The sequence below is a fragment of the Heptranchias perlo genome, chromosome 13 (assembly GCF_035084215.1).
Source record: "Heptranchias perlo isolate sHepPer1 chromosome 13, sHepPer1.hap1, whole genome shotgun sequence".
In the NCBI taxonomy this organism is placed as follows: domain Eukaryota; kingdom Metazoa; phylum Chordata; class Chondrichthyes; order Hexanchiformes; family Hexanchidae; genus Heptranchias; species Heptranchias perlo.
In genome coordinates, this window is record NC_090337.1 from 27,999,158 (window position 1) to 28,019,336 (window position 20,179).

A 20,179-nucleotide genomic window follows, 5' to 3' on the forward strand; every position below is an offset into this window, starting at 1 on the left:
TCACAATGCACATCTAATGAAAATTCAAAATGTATCAAAAAAGTATGAACATGTGCATTTCATTAAATTTAAATATAATATCCCCAAGTACAGTAAATGGAAATTAGGTCAGATTATTTTCTGTGTTGCAACAACAGCAGAAATTTACCAATTGAATAAAGTTGGAAAAAACATCAAAGTTACATTTGTTAGTTGAAAAGTAAACTATCAACCTAGATTCTTAATCTCACCTTCTTTGTACCATACAAAGTCTCCAGAAGTTTTTCCTGTGCATTTTCAAACCGCTGGTCCAAGTTAGATGCTGTCTTCTGCACCAAATTCCATATCATGTAATTGTTCAAAATGCTAAGCGATTTAAAATATTGTTAAACATTTAATGATTTAGATACAATATTTAATATCACAATCTAAATCATGCAACTGCTTACAAGTAGTTATTTTCTAAATGTTTATTTTCTAAAGTACATTAAAATTTTCATCCAAGAGTGAAACACACAAGTATTATTTAGGTATCAAAATTGAAATATAACCATTTTAATTCAGTTCTGTTTTATTAATGTGAAACTCAATTCACACAGACCATGCTCTAATATGCATTATTTTTTTCACAAAATCCAACTTATATTTATTTATGACAGTGTTTACTTTCATATGAACTGAATAATCTATTTACTGCAAAACTCAATAAAGCAACTGCTGTTACCAAAGGAAAACTAAGAAAATGTCTAAAATTTCATAAACAATAAACCATACGAGTTTGAACAATGTAAGATGAAGAAAAGAATAGTCCACAAAAAAAAACACAATTCAGTGTAGAAACAGACATTCTTTATAAGCTGATAAACTGCAATACTCCATGTGCTTATCATCAACATTTATAATTAGAAGAAATTTTATAGAGCAGAGAGTCTTGAGAAGTAGTGGAAAAGTACAATTGTAACCTTGTTTCAAAGTATATGATACATGGCGGATCGCTAATAAGCTGATCAAAGAAGGAATTTGGGGAGGCGAGAGAGAAGTTGGTTGCACAGTGAATAGTATACTGTCCTCTCCCTGCTGAAGCCTGGGTTTAAAATCAAACTGGACCGATGAGCTGCAAGAGTCCATGTGAAATGAATTTGATCAGTTCTAATGGATGCAAGTCCGTAGCACAAAACCATTCATAGTTTCAAACAAATTAGCAATTTCACCCATCTTTAAGGATGACTGGATCTAGGCAAGAGAAACATTCACACCAGTGAAGTAGCAGGTACTATTAAGAGGTTGAGATTAATGCACATTGTTGCAGTGGAATAGAGGGAACTTTACTCTATTCGGCTGTGCTGTATATGACTTTGAAATGCCTCATGCTGTCACTAGGGCCTGGATTTTGACTTAGAGCTGTGAGGAGAATGTGGGGAGGGGCGGGGAGAGTGGAGAGGATTTCGACGTCCTGCAGAATTTAACTGCAACACATCTTTTAAATTTTCTCAGCAGGTTTCCTGTGTGACCGCCAGCCAGATTGACAGGCTGGCTGCCTGTCTGGCAGGAAAGCAGCCGGGAATGCAAGGTAAGTCTGATAACATGGCGGGCCGGGGGGGGGGATTTGGATTCATCAGGCGAGGGCCCAGAGCCATCGCGGGGGGGGGGGGGGGGGGGCCGGGGTCGGCCAATCGCAGGAGTCCAATCAAGGCAGGTAAGCTTGTTGGGCCTGGAGGAAACGCTATTGCTCCTTTTGGTCCACAAGCAGTTCAATAAAGGCACTTACCTGATGATCTGTCCCTTCTCGCCTCCTCTTACATGGCGAGGATCAAGAGCCCTGGGAATCACGGCCCGCAGGAGTTACAAATAAAAAAAACTGTTAAAATGGAGGCCTTCAGCCTCCTTAAAAGATTTCAGTGACTGACCCGCCTCCTGAGATTGGGTTGGTCGCTGCCCCTCGCCCCGCCTCCATTAAAACCGGAAGTGGGCGGATTGGAGGCGAGTTTGACGTTTTTACAATTTTTACCTTCCCACCCAACTTGGGGGTTAAAATTCCCCCTTAGGAGATAAAACTGGAAGCGTTCCAGTTTCCTAGCATTTCACCTATCAAAGTGCACTAAAAAATGAACATAGAAGGTATTTGCTGAGAATCTTGTTCAAATGGTTCCATTATTAAACATTCATTCGAATGCATGTGTCCTCAAATTCCTACTATGAAACTTGCTCAACTATATGAATTAGTGGCGTCACATTTACCATTAAGTGTCACAACTTAATAGAATGTCGGCCAATGAGATAGATGGCTGTGTACTGATTGAGCTTCAATTATTCCTAGAAAATTGTCTAAAAAACTATTCTAGCAACTGGATTTTTAAAAAAACATCAAGTTAATTATAAATAGGTCCAATAAAGAGGAAAAATAAGACGCCGGCAAAGGGATCAAGACAACTAAATTGAAGGTAAGGAGACAAACAGCTTAAATCATCTTGGATTCTGTTAGCAAACATTTTATAACAGAAAGTAGAGGAAAATAATCTGGAATGCACAAACTTGTCAGATATAATGGAAAAGTTTTGGGTTTTAGGATGTCATAAGGCCACTGATAGCAAGGCCAAGATTGTGAAAATACCAGCAGTGAGGAAGGAGACAGAAAGTAACAGGTGAGATGATATAACATAAGAAATAGGAGCGTGAGTAGGCCATACGGCCCCTCGAGCCTCCTCCACCATTCATTAAGATCATGGCTGATCTTCTACCTCAACTCCAGTGTCCAACAATCTATCGATCTCAGTGTTGAATACACTCAATGACTGAGCATCCACAGCCACCTGGGGTAGAGAATTCCAAAGTTTCACAACCCTCTGGATGAAGAAATGTTTCCTCATCTCGGTCCTAAATGGCCGACCCCTAGTTCTAGACTCTCCAGCCAGGGGAAACAGCCTCTCAGCATCTACCCTGTCAAGCCATCTAAGAATTTTATTCGTTTCAATGAAATCACCTCTCATTCTTCTAAACTCCGGAGAATATAGGCCATTCTACTCAAATCGTTCCTCATAGGACAACCCTCTCATCCTAGGAATCAATCTAGTGAACCTTCGTTGCACCCCCTTTAAGACAAGTATATCGTTCCTTCGGTAAGGAGACCAAAACTGTACACAGTACTCCAAGTATGGTCTCACCAGAGCCCTATATAATTGCAGCAAGACCTCCTTACACTTCAACCCTCTTGCAATAAAGGCCAACATACCATTTGCTTTCTTAATTGCTTGCTGTATCTGCATGTTAACTTTCTGTGATTCATGTACAAGGACACCCAAATCCCTCTGACTACCAACTTTTCTTAGTCTCTCACCTTTTAAAAAATATGCTGCTTTTCCATTCTTCCGACCAAAGTCGATAATTTCACATTTCCCCAAATTGTACTCCATCTGCCACCTTCTTGTCCACTCACTTAACCTGTCTATATTCCTTTGCAGCCTCTTTGCATCCTACTCAAAGCTTACTTTCCCATCTAGCTTTGTATCGTCAGCAACTTCCAATCCTGGAACTCCCTTCCTAACAGCACTGTGGGAGAACCTTCACCACACGGACTGCAGCGGTTCAAGGCGGCGGCTCACCACCACCTTCTCAAAGGCAATTAGGGATGGGCAATAAATGCCGGCCTCACCAGCGACGCCCACATTCCATGAACGAATAAAAAAAAACTTGGGATACATTACACTCAATGTAATCTAAATCACTGATATATATTGCAAACAGCTGAGGCCCAAGCAATGATCCTTGTGGCAACCCACTAGTTATAACCTGCCAACATGAAAATGGCCCATTTATTCCTACTCTGTTTTCTGTCCGTTAACCAATCCTCAATCCATGTTAATATATTACCCCAATCCCATGAGCCCTAGCCTTGTGTAACAACCTCTTGTATGGCACCTCATCAAAGGCCTTTTGAAAATCCAAATATACTATATCCATTGGTTCCCCTTTATCCACCCTGCTAGTTACACCCTCAAAAAACTCTAATAGATTTGGCAAACACGATTTCCCTTTCATAAAACCATGTTGACTTTGCCTAATCATTCTATGATTTTCTAAGTGCCCTGTTACTACATCCTTAATAATGGATTCTAGCATTTTCCCTACTACTGATGTCAGCATGGTAATAAACTCCCCAATCCTCCAGTAGCAAATTCAGGTCACAATTTGCTGGAAAAATTATTTGAATATTCCGCAGCGAACATAGCAGCGGATCGGGAATCGCGTGGCCAACGTCTGATACACATCCAAGGTACCAGGGCCCGACACAGAACCGAACAGGTTATTTAACAGGGACGTGTTTAGGAGCAATGGCTCCAATTTAATAACGTGGGGATGGGTCGCAGTATATACAGACAGAATGTCCAGGTTGGGTTTAATCTGATTGACGAGTTTGTGCTAAAACCATAGCATAAATATATAACTCAGCGTTAAGAAGTGACCCTTATGCACAGGATTGTCTCCTGAACTGCATACAATTCCTAGCCATATTTCATTACCAGTTGCAAAACATGTTTAGCGCACAAGCTCAATAGATATTAATATTAAAAATACCATCAGTCGGAGGAAAATCAGAACATGGTTGGCTGTCAAAACACTTAATTTATTACTTATTTGAGGTTTAAGATTGGAAATGAAGTTCCAGAAACAAGTCAGTAAAAATGTTACCCTCGGGTAACCTGCTGAGTGATTGGATACTATACCGATTCTGCGTTCTCCAGCGCCATCTTGTACTGGACTAAGTGGCTGTGGCGATTACAGTGGTGTTAATTCAGCAAACTCGATCTTGCCATTGATTTTAATGGGGCGAAGCTATGATAATTAGCTGTTCAACTTTTTCGGCGAAGGTCTCTGTGTAGCAGCGCAAAAGTCCCAGCAAATTATGGCGTGGCGTACGTAATGGCATAAGTCACTTACGTAATAATTTCCTGGAATTTCCGCACCATTACAATGGCACACGTTTTCAGCAATTTCAGGCCAAATGCTATAGCAAGTTTCAAAGGCAAACAAGCTAACACTGTATCTGGGCAATGTAACTGAGCAAGCGCGAGTGAGGTGTTCTTGTTTGATGTACGTCACTCATAATGAACCTTTAACTGTAACAAGAGCCTTGGAAAGATAAAAACAAATTAATGGCCTTTCCTTGTAATGCTTATTTTTAAAGGGATTGCTGATGACAGATGAGTGGTTAAAACTGCAAAAAAATTGACTTACCACCCCATTCCCAATTATCATTTTAACAGCAGCTGACTCAGGTGGCAAATGCAAACAGGTGAATAAATTCAAATCAGGGTTCTATGACGTTATTAGGAACCCAACACAATTTTAACTGGGCAGGTCTGAAGTCTTGCTGATTGGCAAACCCGCTGAGTAAAACCTAGCAGTATTGGCTTCACAAATGACTAATATGACTGGAAGCTGCACATAAAGGAGAATTCACTTGCAGGCACTCAGGTCATTATTATCTGTGTGCTATTGTGAGTAGTGCATTGCAAGGCAGTTCTGAGCTTGCAGTTGCGTCTTTCTAGTTGGTTGTTCTTACTTACCTTCATTAAGCACTCGCTACTTATCGGGGGTGTTGCTTTTGCTTCTTTCATAGGAATGTAGGAAAAGGAGTAGGCCATTCAGCCCCTCAAGCCTGTTCCGCTATTCAATCAGATCAAGGATGATCTGTATCTCAACTATCCTTGGTTCCATATCCCTTAATACCCTTGACTAACAAAAATCTATCAATCTCAGTTTCAAAATTTTCAATTGACCGAGCCTCAACAGCTTTTAGGGTAAGAGAGTTCCAGATTTGCGCTACCCTTTGTGTGAAGAAGTGCTTCCCGACATCATACTTGAATGGCCGAACTCTAATTTTAAGGTTATACCCCCTTGTTCTGGACACCTCCACCAGAGGAAACAGTTTCTCTCTATCTACCCTATCAAATCCTTTAATCACCTTGAATACCTCAACCAGATCACTCCTTAATCTTCGATACCAAAGCTGCAAAGACTGTTAACATTGACTCCTATTGAGAGGTTCCAGCTGCAGCGTCCCTGGAGGTGGCCACACTCTCCAAGGTAAACTGCAGAGTGTTGATGCCATGCTAGATGACACCACAGAGGCTGGAAGCTGACTCCTCCATACCTTTAGCTGTAGTGTTGAAGCTCCTTGCCTGGCCTTCCAATATCTGATATAACGGCTTATGTGAAGCAAGCAGTTTTCTACTCATGGCTTGGCCTCTTAAGTCCACATTTCCATCCTCCTCAGCAGAGCTGGGAGATGGCCTCGCCCTCTAGCGAGCTGTCTCCCGAGTTGTCCCTGCCTTCAGTGTATGCTGCTGCTCACCACATGCAGAGTTCTCTAACTTACACTAACCTAGCAGAGGTGCTACTCTCTGTGCTGGTGCTTGGGAGTGATGCTGCGCGTGATGGTGCTTTCTCTGAAGGATTCGCTCCCTCTGAGGTGTCTTCTTCTGAGGACTACAGCTACTGAGAATGAACCACCTTGAAATCTCCTATTCTGACAGTCTTGGAGGGGCCACTGATTTCCAGCGTTTGCTACTCCTGCTCAGAGAGGTTCATGATGTTGACTGGTCCAGCCCTGGTCCTCCTCCTCTCCCTGGTGTTGGGCGCTGTCCTGTCCTGCAGAGAGAGAGAGTGAGAGTGAGAGAGAGAGATATTAAGTGCCTCCTACAAAGGAGAAAGCAGATGTGTGGGGCTTCTGTTTGTTATGTAAATACAGAGGGAGAAGAAGCAAGAAGCAATCAGGATGGGAAGGTGGTGAATGGAAAGCACATGTCTGGAGTGTGAAGTGAGAAAGGAGCCACGCGAGAAGTTGTTGATTCTGCAAAGGCTACCGTGAGAAGAGAATGCTGTTAGTTCTGCCGTGAAGGGAGCCAGGAAGAGGTATATATGTGTGTGTGTTTAGAACGACAATGAGAAGTGGTATAGTGTGGCCTTGTGCTGGGTGGTGAAGGATGTGATAGAGGGGAGGGAATTGTTAAGAGTGGTGGGGCAGGGTGAAAAGGACTGTTGCCAGCCCAACAAGAAAGGAAGCAGGGCTGGATCTAGTTCTGGGGAATGAAATGGGGCAAGTGGAGCATGTTTCAGTGGGGGAACATTTGGGAACAGTGATTGTAATATCATAAGGGTTTAGAATAGTTATGGAAAATAACAAGGAACAATCAAATGTGAAAATACTTAACTGGAGGAGGGCTAATTTCAATGAGTTAAAAAGGGATCTTGCCCAGGTGGAATGGAATCAAAAACTGGCGGGCAAAACAGTAATTGAAAATTGGGAGGCCATCAAGGAGAAGTTGGTTCAGGTACAGAGTAGACACATCCTTACGAGGGAGAAAGGGCAGCCAAAGCTAGAGCTCCTTGGATGAATAAAGATACGTAAAGATTAAAATGAAACAGAAAAAGGAGGCTTATAACAAACGTAAGGTACATAATAGAGTAGAGAACCAAGCTGAAAACAGAAAGTACAGAGGAGATGTAATAGAGGGAATAAGAGGGGCAAGGAGAGAGTATGAGAATAGATTAGCGGCTAACATGAAAGGGAACCCAAAAGTCTTTTATAAACACATAAATAGTAAAAGGGTAGTCAAAGGAAGGGTGGGACCAATTAGGGAAAAAAGAGATCTTGTGGAGGCACAGGGCATGGCTGAGGTAATAAATGAATATTTCACATTGATCTTCACTAAAGAAGAGGATGCTGCCATTGTTGCAGTAAGGGAGGAGGTAGTAGCAATACTGGATAGGATAAAAATAGGTAAAGAGGAGGTACTTAATGATTGGCAGTACTCAAAGTAGAAAAGCCACCCGGTCCTGATGGGCTACATCCTAAGTTACTGAGTAAAGTAAAGGTGGAAATTGAAGAGGCTCTGGCCTCTGGAGGATCTTCCAATCCTCCTTAGATATGGGAATGGTGCCAGGGGACTGGAGGATTGCAAATGTAACACCCATGTTCAAAAAAGGGGACAGTGATAAACCCAGCAATTACAGGCCAGTCAGCCTAACATGGGTGGTGGGGAAATTTTGAGACACAGTAATCTGGGCTAGTAAATGAAAGTCAGCATGGATTTGTTAAAGGAGAATCGTGTTTGATTAACGTGATTGAGTTCTTTGATGAAGTAATGGAGAAGGTTGATGACGGTAGAGTGGTTGATGTTGTGTATATGGACTTTCAAAAGGCAGTTGATAAAGTACCACATAATAGACCTGTTAGCAAAATTAAAGCCCATGGGATTAAAGGGACAGTGGCAACGCGGATACAAAATTGGCTATAGGACAGAAAGCAGAGAGTAGTGGTGAACGGTTGTTTTTCAGACTGAAGGCAAGTATACAGTGGTGTTCCCCTGGGGTCAGTATTAGGACCACTGCTCTTTTTGATATTTATTGATGACCTGGACTTGGGTATACAGAGTATAATTTCAAAGTCTGCAGATGAAACGAAACTCAAAAATATAGCAAATAATGTGGAGGATAGTAACAGACTTCAGGAGGACATAGACAGACTGGTGAAATGGGCAGATACATGGAAGATGAAATTTAACGCAGAGAAGTGTGAAGTGATACATTTTGGTAGGAAGAATGAAGAGAGGCAATGTAAATTAAATTGTACAATTTTAAAGGGAGTGCAGGGACAGAGAGACCAGGGGATGTATGTACACCAATCTTTGAAGATGGCAGGACAAGTTGAGAGGGCTGTTAAAAAAGCATAAGGGATCCTGGGTTTTATTAATAGAAGCATTGAGTACAAAAGTAAGGAAGTTATGCTAAACCTTTATAAAACACTGGTTAGACCGCAACTGGAGTATTGTATCATTTCTGGCATCACACTTTAGGAAAGACGTCAGGACCTTAGAGAGGGTGCAGGAGAGATTCCAGAGATAAGTTATATGGAGAGAGTGGAGAAGCTGGGGTTGTTCTCCTTAGAACAGATTTGATAGAGGTGTTCAAAATCATGAACGGTTTTGATAAAGAAAATAAGAAGAAATTGTTTCCAGTGGCGGAAGGGTCGGTAACCAGAGGACACAGATTAAGGTGATTGGCAAAAGAGCCAGAGGCGACATAAAAAAACATTTTTTTTTAAATGCAGCGAGTTGTTATGATCTGGAATGCAATCTGAAAGGGTGGTGGAAGCAGATTCAATGGCAACTTTCAAAAGTGAATTGGATAAATACTTGAAGGGAAAGCATTTACAGGGCTTTGGGGAAAGAGCAGGGGAACCGGACTAATTGGATAGCACTTTGAAAGTGCCGGCACAGGCACGATGGGCCGAATGACCACCTCCAGTGCTATACCTATGATGCTATGTGCTGTTGAGAGAGATGGAGAAATGAAGAGCTGAACTCACCCTTGCTACTCTTGTGAGGTCACTGAAGTGCTTCTTGTGCTGCTTCCAGGTCCTGGGGGCCATACTCCTAGAGCTGACAAACTCACTTCGTGCCTGGAGCACGGTGTTTTGGGATCCTTCTCCCACTGGCTGGAAAGAGAACTTCCCTCCTTGCCCTGATCTCTTCCAGTAGGAACACTCGGGAGGCTTCAGAGAACCTGGGCGTTTGCCTGCAAATCATGTTGAAGCAGCTTCTTCTTCCATCACTCTAAAGCAAAATCTTGCAGAAGGGAATGCAACTTTGCTTTAAGAGGTGCACTGTCACTTTAAATAGGCCTCTGGTTGACCCACTGGAAATTGCACTCTGAAAGTGGGTGGGTTTCCCATTATGTCAGCCAATCAGATGGGAATCACCTGATGCGATTATAATGTCGCCTGGGAGTTAAAATACCCCCGACGTGTTTTATGGAGCTACCCGCCCGGAGTTAAAATCGGGGCCTTAGTCTTAATGAAAACCTAAAAATGTTTTTTTTGGGGGATGGGGTTTAAACTAGGCAAGCTTCTGATTCCAAAATCTAGTCCTAAATCTTTATTAGTTAGTAAGTAATTACACAACTACTTTGATAGTTTCAGTTGCCTTAATTCATACAAGAAGGGGTCAGAATTAATACAATTAAACAAAGCACTATGTACCAACTAACAGGTTATCTGCAATTACCTCTTGTCAGTATTATTAATAAGATCAGACACTGACTGCAGATATTCCTTGGCATAGACAACTACAGGTTCTGTATCATTCAGATCCAGAGGCGCCAGTCCAAATGATAAATAATCCAACCAATCAATGGCGGGTGCTAAAATCTGAGAAAAAAACATAAGCAAGCCGCATAATTGAAAATTTGTACACAATTTAAACAAGTTGCATTCAATTTTACCAAATTACCAAGTTGGTCCCAAGAGAAGTGAGTCGATTGGAGATGATAACTAAGTTATTTGAAGCCATTTATTCTACCTATAATAAGTTATTTAGTTTTATCCATTAATACTGTAGTTATGGACAAATCTGGTCAAATTATTCAAAACGCACAATATACTTAACTTCAGTCTTATATAACTTCTCTGTGATGTCTGTGGGCAACATGAATTCCAGCATGGCCCCGAGATTTTCTGATGCAACAATGAGATGTTGGTAGAACAAGTCCACAACAGAAAGAAAGGAGGTCTTCTTCCCCACAAATGATTAACAGGTACCATGGGCAATTTGGTGAACAGACATGGCAAGAGGTGGCACATACTGAACATTACAAGATGGTGGTGCATTGCACTGCTACTGATCTGCTAGTGCTTACCCTCACAACTACATGCTAACTCTCCTCCCTCTCTCCTTTTTCTAGGTCACTACTCGGTCACTACAGTCAGACAGACTGATGAAGATAACTGTGAAGACAATGCATTGTCACTCATCTTTACCCTGCCAAGCACCAGCACATGACTTAGATGGTGAGCTCGAAGGGACTTCACTATGGGATCCACCAAGCAGAACAGGTGGAGGGGACAAAGAAGGCTAAAGAATGTCCTAGTTGGAGAGCCAGCTCACGTCCTGCTGAAGAGGACAGAGATGCAAATTTCTGCAGCCCAGCCTATAGAAGAAAGATGATTTCTGTGCACCAGCAATTGTTGAATTCATTGGACAGTCTGCCAGGGAGCTTCCAGAACATGTCAGAGAGTATTATAGAGTCCACTACCAACTTGCGTGTATGGTTACCACACATACCATCAACACCCTGCAGTCAACCATGGAGAGCATTGTCACCTCAATGGACATTGCCATTTACCGTTTTTTGAAGGGTTTCACCAATCTCACACCAAATATGGTTATGTTGGGAAATTTGAAGAACATTTGCAGAATGTTCTTCAAATTTTTCACTGCTTTCAGATCCGGGAGAATCCTCTAATTAAAAAGGTATCCTGAAACAAGGACAGGTACAGGCAGGCAAACTGGCAACCTGAACGGTTTTGTAATGGCTTGTTTCCGGCAACCCCAGGAAACATCTGTTACATCATGCAGTTTGCAATGCATATCATGATGTCAGGGAAGGGCCAAACTCCATGTTAACAAGGGGCAACACCCTCATCACTTTTCCTGTGGAAAGGACGAATCATCTGGACAAAACACACAGCTCTCATTGGATGGCAGTGTTCCATGAAGGCAAAATGGTGCCCATGTGGGCATCAGGGCTTTCTTATCAATCCCAAGGCCTTAATGAAGCAAAAATGATTTGTTATCAGTTAAAAGTGAGGTGGTATTTGACCACAGAAACATCATCTTGCATGTCTGTGGTCATTATCCAGGAAGCAACCATGATGCTTTTTTCACTGTGCAGCAGTCCAGTGCCCACGTTATTTGAAGAAGAAACACTGGTTGGGTGGCCCTTAGGAGATTAGGGCTATTCTTGGCATCCATGGCTGCTGACCCCACTGAGAAAACCCCTGACAGCAGAGAAGCATCTCAGCTTGGACCCATCAGTATCTATTTGCTGATCCTCAAGGAAAATGTGCCATGCAGCTCAGGCATAATTAAAGATCATGTGCAAAAGAGCAATGGTAGTGTGCAATGCTCGAAAAAGTACCGTTTAGAGAATGGAACAGTTACAAACATAGGTTTGGGCCCCACAGAAAATGTGAGCAAAATGGAGGAGTACAGTTACATTCATTTTGCTCTGGACACCAAGAAACTTCTTTCTCATTTGCAGCCAGGTACGATGGACATGGGTAACTGCATTGACTGGATTGGCAATCTCCCTCTATGGCAGCTGGCATCTATACTTTTGCTGGAAGGTGCCCCTTAACCCCAAATAGGGCCCCAGCTTTGGTGCACCTCCTGCAGCAGGACCTCCGACTCTTCAATATCAAATGGAGTAGTGTTGCCCACCTATCGCTGCTGAACAACCTTCCTGCCAGTACCACAACATCACCTTTTATTTTTAGCTGCTGCCATTCAAGAGCTTTTTTATCCAATAACACAGGGCCCCACTGCCAGAAGCACTGTGACATTTGGAGCACTTGACATAGCATTACCAGTTTCCTAGTAATTTTATTGTAATAATTTGATGCAATCGTTCCTTAGATTTCTAACTTCTTGTTGTTTTTCAGTTATGTAATATAAAACATCCAATTCAATCCAAAGCTATTGTATTTAGTGTACCTGTAAATCTGTGATGGTCATCTTGTGGTATATTTTCTCTTCGTCCCTACGTTCATCCTGGGGAACTGTGATATTTGCAAGAATGGTTTCAAACTCTAATATTTGCTGCATCTGAGTGTATGTTGAATTATGTTCTCCTCCCAGAAGTACACACAGTTCAACCATATAGTTCAGATATGCATTCAACACCTACGAAACATTTGAGAAAGTGCAGCATTACAAGATAAAGCATATCAAACAGAAGTAATCTGAAGGGAAATCGGGAAATTTATACATCTGTATTTCGTTTAGTCAATAATCTGGCAGTGGAGAAACCAGGGCCGGAAATTCCCTGGAAGCTGCACCTGCTCCACCGCCGTTTCATTGCTGGAATGCAGCGGGGTTTCTTCTGCACTTCTGGCGAAGTTACGGCAGCAGAGTAGGAGCAACTTCAAGGAAATTCTGGGCTCAGGTTTACAGTAGTTTGGTGCAAGCAACTGTCCCCTCCCCAAAAAAGATCAAACTGGCTTGGAAGAAGTGGCAGATCCATGGCCATCTGCAGCACAACTCATCATGACAGAGGCCATGATAAAACTTAGGCAGCTGTTTTACAGGCCTGGGGCTTCAATCTGGCCTCCTCAGTGGGCAGGTTAGCAGATGAGCTTGCCCAAAATGAAGTGCAGCATTGCTGGGGGTTTCCACGATGTCATTGCTGCCATAGTATCTACTCACGTAGAGATCAGTGGGTACAGTGACATCAAGACATACAGTAGAGCCAAGGCAGAACTTCCAGCAGCTGCTGCTGTTATCTCTCACCAAAGCAGCACTTTCACAGCAGTCCAATCCTCCCCAACCACCAATGACTGACCAGAAACCTGAAAGCAGGCCGGACCAGACTATCTCTGCAGCAGTAGTGTCACAGTATCCCGTGCTGATAGAAATAGAAGGGGAGAATTCCATGGGGTTCTGCCAATATGTGCTCCAGACTCGACAGGTAAAAGGAGTAGGGTTCAAAATAGGGGCAATTATGCAGAACTGATTTCCATTGGATTTCAAAGTCCGGTACACTATGTCTGCACCTGAAAACAGGCACAGATAGGACTTACTGGACACTAAAATCAGCCTTATGTTCCGTCATAGTTTCAACTCCCATCGCGCTCCCCCCACCCCAACTCCCACCCCCCACTTACCGAAATTATTGCAGTGAAGGTGAAAGCTCCAAATGGCACAGTGTGGTTAAATTTGTTTTCACCTTTTTTCTTTACTATTGCATAGCAAGATTTATTATACAAATGAATACTCATAGTATGGAGCTCATCCTGGAATATTTCTTCAACTGAATTTTCCAAATCCAATTTTACACCACACAGGTCAGCTGAATTTTCCTACAATTATCTGTATACAATATATTCAAATACATAATTATAAAATTAGATGGCCTTGTTATTTGACTCAAACCTGTTTTTTTAACTTCCCAATCACTTGCTTACACATTGTAAAAGAAATCTTATTGAATCTTGTCAGTTGGTAAGCAAATGGAAACTGCATGTCAATTAGTTAGGCACAAGATAAGGCCACCAATATAATTAGATGCATGATCCGATCTATGTATAACTTGCACGTTTAATCCTAAATCAAAATAAAGTTTTATTACAGACCTACGCATGCGTCCACCTCCTCCTTCACCCTCCACCCCCAAAACCTTCAAGATAAAACAAAAGAAAGGAAATAGAAATAATTTTGCACCTTAAATTTACGATGGCACATTACCTTTTCATTTGCTGTTTTGTTTAGATAGTAATCACGAGATGGAAGGAACAAACCTGACTGATCAACCTGAAAGAGAAAATAAAAGCCACAACAATTTACCCACTTTAATGCTAAAAATGAACTTATGGAGATATAAAAAACAGTCCAAAGGCAATTCTATGTCATTTCACTGCAGTAACAGGATCTGGAACACAACAACTCATTGCAATTGGCCTTCCCAGGATGCCCTTGGATATCTCTTAATTTCCCCATAACCTAAGACAGATAATTCATTCTATGTTGAATTATAGGCGCAAACCCACTGACCAATGTAACTAATCCAGCTAACCATCCCCATCAATTTGCTAATTATACTCAGATTAGTATGAAAAGTTAACAGTAAGATATTCTGTAGAGATTATACTATTGATAGAAAGTGTTCCAGAATAGTTAACACGGGCAATAAATTCTTCAATCATCCCTGTTAAAATGAAAAAAACATTTATAAATTAGTTATATTTTTTGAAATGATTGAGATTTACCAAAGACAAATTATTAGAAATTGCTGGGATAGGCATACAAGTAGCAATCATTGTTTTTTTTCAAATTAAGAAATTCAAGTTAAAATCCCAGTCTGAACTGAGACTCACACATGGCCTTTCCCATCAGCAGTGCATGACAATCTGTGCCAGGTTACATAATATAGAAGCAATTTGTCTTTATTCAATCAATCATTAACTTCTTAAAATCTGCATTTATGAGCACAACATTGCTTCATGCATCGTCTCTCCAATGAGCAGCCTGTTTTGAGAGATCACCTTTTCTCGGCAGAATGGGTGGTCTTAAATGACAGGTTCCACCATATATATTTATAAATAAATGCAAATTTTGCATACAGTAATTTTGAACAGTTTCACACACTACTAAACTACATACCTGGATGACATTGCTGTTGGAACTTTTGGAGTCTGCACTAATATAGACAGTGAAAAAAGGAACTGCTCTGTATGTCCCAGAGACTACTTTCAGCACTTCGTTGAAGTTGTCCTTATCCCAAGGGCCTGTGATATTCCAGCCACCTGTCTGCATTAAAGAGACAATATTATGAACTTGATTAGTAATGCTAACTTCTCTAATATAGGGGGTATTTTCCACCCTTTTTCAGCAACGATGGCAAACTTGGGCTTTAAAATTAGCAGAAAATCAGAAGATAAGCTGAACCCAATATTTTTTTCTCTCTATTACTGCATGGTTTCTGCTCAAAAAAAAAGTGGGAGTAAAATTGGTAATTTTTCTCCCCAAAATCTTTTATTGCATGTTAAGGGCGGTTAAGATCTTGTTAATAATCTTTCAGAGATTTCTTCCACTGGCGGAAATAAGAACTATCAGGAGGAATGAGCTCACATACTGAACTAGAGTTTATTCTATGCTGTAGCAGCTAAACTCTTTAGCAGAGTACATGTTCAACGTGGATTTTGTGTAATTGTTAAAGTAACTGGTTCAGTCTTGCTATTGGCGGAAGAGGGCTTCCCGGACCTGCCGAATAGCACCACACATCAAAATCGCCCCCCTTAAGTGCACTGTGGAATACTGAATGCAGATACACCTCTAACAGAATCCTATTTACCAGCCTCAGAAAGGAATTCTATCGTACATTAATTAATGAAACTCCATTTTTGGGATATTTCATATAAAGCAAATAAAAGTTCAAGCACAAAAGTTATTTGTTTCTATTAAGTACCAAAAAAGATCAAAGTTCTAAAAGCATCGAACAAAATATTTACTGATAATAGTTAAAACTATTCTTCGACATGAGAGGAAAAGAAAAACAGGTTGTGCTGGATTGGTCTTTCAGTAACGGGAGGAAAATAAAAGTTGAAAATTACATCCAAGGACAGAATGCCTGAAGGCAACATTAGGATATAAATTCCACTGTGCCTGCTCCTGGCATATCAGGAGTGCATTTCACAAAATTGAGCACTTCTAGGCCATAATTGTCTGTCATTTATGGACACAAAATTGCAGCTGAAAGTGCACAATTTTTCAATATGCGCTTCATGTGTACAGCTGGGTTGGGCACTATTGAATTTTTACCCCAAACCTTTATGGGCTGGCATTCCTGTTGTTAATCAACATTAACGAATCACTAATGAAATCTTGGGAACTCATTTTTGAAAGGTAAGAATCTGATTTTGATACATGTAAAAAAAATCAAATCACAAAACACCTGAAACAATAACCCTTCAATACTCCCCAAGCAACTAATGAGCCACTGAACCACAATAAATATTGAACAGTTTGGTAATCCCTGCTGGGCTTGGTGGGCAATAGTACAGAGTATTACAAGGACATTTTTGATAGGGGTGGATGGCCAACAGTAAGCTAGTCAACCATTAGAAGGACCAGCAAAGAGGGTATTGTACAACATAAGCTCAAAGGTAAATAGCATATATGCATGTGATGGAAAGGTGTACGGTGTAAAACATATATGCAAAAAATGCTATACTGACTAAGAGAAAAGTTAATGTAGCAAGTAACATAACAACATAGGAACAAGACTAGGCCATTCAGCCCTTCGTGCCTGCTCCGCCATTTGTAAGTAAGGGATTAGAAGTTAAAATAGGGTTATACAAATTATGTTATACTTATGGTAGCAGAAAAAATGTACTGCAGGAAGCAATTTCCTGGGGTACTATCTGCTGTGAATCATGTTTCCCTTTACCCTCTGTGCTCCCAAGCCAGCCGCTCCTCCTTCTCTTCTTGCTCCACTGTGATATATCTAATACTGGCCACAAACCCATGCTCCCTGACTGAAAAAAACCCTTATACCATTTACGTCTGAAAATTTCCTGGTTATTAAGCTTCGCAACAGCAGGTTTGACCTGCAGTCAAATGTTCACTTTTCACTTTAATTATGTAGCTTCCTTAAGGATCATCATCAGGAACCAACAGCTGCATGTCAGAATGTCAGGAAATACGATGCAAGACATTCCTGTTACATTTTTGGGTTTTACACCAAATAGTCTACTCAGGTTCAGTGTCATCAACCACTTCCATAAAAGGACCTTGTGCCCCCATAATCCAGTGAATTTTTACCTGCTCAATATCTAGTTAAACGATAGTGAGGCCCAGAGATCAAACAGAGAACTTACCAGAATCTACCACTTGCTGGCTTGTGATTTTCCTCACCTTTACTAAGCAAATTAAGTGTACAATTTCCTTAACATAGACTATGTAAATGTATTCAGTACACATAATTAGATCCCTGAAAACATCTTACATGGGAAAACGCTATCATGCAGGTAAAACTAGCCCAGACTCTTAGCTGGCTATAGACTGTAGACTGACTAACTGGGCTCAGGCAATTTCAGATACATCCACAATCAGAGGCCATGGCCACAGAGCTGTTCAAAGGGCTACATCCTTCTCAGGATCTTCTCACAGGTCTCAGACAGAGCTATCTATCAAAACCACCACTCTAGGCTATCTTACTTCTCTGATCTGCACCAGATAACGAGAACTACCTATTCAAGAAACTGTGATGACATAGCAGAGCAAAAGACATTAATAAACTGTAGCACTTTTAATTACATGAACAGATTGGCTGTCATTTCCAGTATTCAAACACAGAACATGCTTGCAAATCAAGTCTGGATTCGCTTGCGGTTCTGAAGCTTTGAAGTAAAAACCTTGGCCATTTGAACAATTAACATATTAACCTCTCTGTTATCCAACAATAAAGAAAACTCAGAAACATATTATTTGCCTACCAGCTTCCAGTCTAAAGTGTGTATTCCTGTGCCTTGCAGAAACAAGCCACAGAAACCAAGCCTAGCCCTGTGCGTTCTGTGACCAGCAATAAAAAAGCACAATTGATAAACTAATACAGGCAAAAATGCTTCATTTTTCTCACAGAGCCCACGAAAATAAATACTTAAATTAAGCTCCAGCCTGTTTGAGATGATTGCTTCAACTGCTAGCATTCCTCACCCACAGGAAATTGCATGCAACACAAAGTGGGAGGAGATCTGGTGTGATGGAACTCTGTCCAATTTTTTGGTTGGAAAATGCAGGCTTAGTAATTTACTATCAAATCAAATGAGACTAAATGGTCTATCATTTCCTAGCTTATCCCTTCTTAAAGAAGGGTATCAAATGTACCACCCACCAATCCTTTGGCACAATTTCCCTTTCCCAGTTTGTAAATTGCCACGCGATTGTAAATTTCTGGCTTTATGTCAGAAAAAAAATTATATCTCTTTTGTCTTTCTTTTATACTTTAGACACTTTCAAGTGTAACATCTGGAATGTAATGGATGTTCTCAAAACATTTATATAAATACTAGTGAATCTTCTGTGGCAATGCTCCTAATCTCAGGGCACACTATTTTATAAGGACAAGAACAATGTACCATGTAAAATGCAATGTATTATTCTGCTGCCAAAATGCAGGTGTCTGTCTCTGTAGAGCTACAAATCTTAACTGATAATTAAACACCAGGGGAGACGTTAAACCGAAGCCCTATCTGCCCTCTCTGGTGGACGTAAAAGATCCCATGGCTCTATTCGAAGAAGAGCAGGGGAATTCCCTGGCCAATATTTATCCCTCAACCAACATCAATAAAAAAAACTTATCTGGTCATTATCACATTGCTGTTTGTGGGACCTTGCTGTGTGCAAATTGGCTGTCGCGTTTCCTACAATACAACAGTGACTACACTTCAAAAGTACTTCATTGGCTGTAAAGCACTTTGGGATGTCTTGAGGTCGTGAAAGGCGCCATATAAATCTAAGTTTGTTCGTTCTTTCTTCTTAATACACTAGTCAATTAAGAGGCAGTAGATATTGGGGGTCCAGTATTTTCTATTGCTGTCAGTTTGTCTGTGCGCTCCAAATGATTATTTTTGTTGCTTTATACTTTTTTCAAGTGTGACACAGAAATTTACATTGGAGGTGCATAACATCTGAAGCATGATTAACAGGAACATAGGAACAGGAGTAGGCCATTCAGCCCCTTGTGCCTGCCCCGCCATTTGATAAGATCATGGCTGATCTGTGATCCAACTCCATATACCCGCCTTTGGCCGATATCCCTTAAAACTTTTGATTGCCAAAAAGCTATCTATCTCAGATTTAAATTTAGCAATTGAGCTAGGAAGCACATGTATACATGAAAGTTTCTTTAATATTATTGTTAAACTCCTGTAGCTTTACACACGGGTATTTAAAGAGCTGGAAACAGCAGGAAAAAGGTTTTAAAATAGAGGATGTGAATTGGAATTTATAAAGAGAAGGCAGCATTAGAAAAGGCTAACAGTGGACAAAATATTGATTTCCAAGAAAGGCAGTGTAGCAGTTTCTGTGTAGTACAGGCTGAAGAGATGGGAGGCAGGAAATAGGAGGTACTACAAAAGCAGCAGTGATGGGAGGCCTGCAATCAAACCGTGACAGTGAACACTTGACAGCAAAATTGCATTATAAATGTTAGAACAGTAATTTTGTTGTAAATACTGACATAAAAGCATGACCAAAAATCCTGACTACAGGAATAAGGATTGCAAGCAGGAAATGTGCTCACCCTACTCAAGATTTTGAATATATCGGTAGGAGAAAGGCTTGCGCCTGAGCCTAATAGATTGACTGAATTGCCAGTGATTATTAGGAAGATTGAGTGAGAAAATAATCCTGGTTCAAGATGGAAATATTAGTATCAATCTATAATACATTAAAACAACTACTCATGCTGTATTGCAGTTTTTTTAAGCATCTGTGGCAAATATTTAATTCAAACTAATTGAGGCCCAGCAACACATAACAAATTAGCACAGAAGAAAAAAATGTCCCCTAACATGTTAGTGGTTTCTGATAATCTTGATATTTGCATTTCTTTCTATTTACCAATAACGACAATGGAGCAGCAT

The 20,179-nt window shown here is 40.8% G+C and overlaps 1 protein-coding gene across 4 annotated transcripts in view; it reads right to left on the minus strand.

Moving 5' to 3' along the window:
• LOC137331439 (endothelin-converting enzyme 2-like) overlaps nt 1-20,179 on the minus strand; it is a 183,184-nt gene that overhangs the window by 21,408 nt on the left and 141,597 nt on the right. For all 4 annotated transcript variants that reach the window (XM_067995226.1, XM_067995229.1, XM_067995228.1 and 1 more), the window contains exons 6-10: nt 15,195-15,341; nt 14,280-14,345; nt 12,531-12,719; nt 10,044-10,186; nt 231-345 (exon numbers count right to left, since the gene is read on the minus strand). In XM_067995226.1, the coding sequence (XP_067851327.1) occupies nt 231-345; nt 10,044-10,186; nt 12,531-12,719; nt 14,280-14,345; nt 15,195-15,341 (660 nt within the window). The remainder of the gene's footprint in view (nt 1-230; nt 346-10,043; nt 10,187-12,530; nt 12,720-14,279; nt 14,346-15,194; nt 15,342-20,179) is intronic.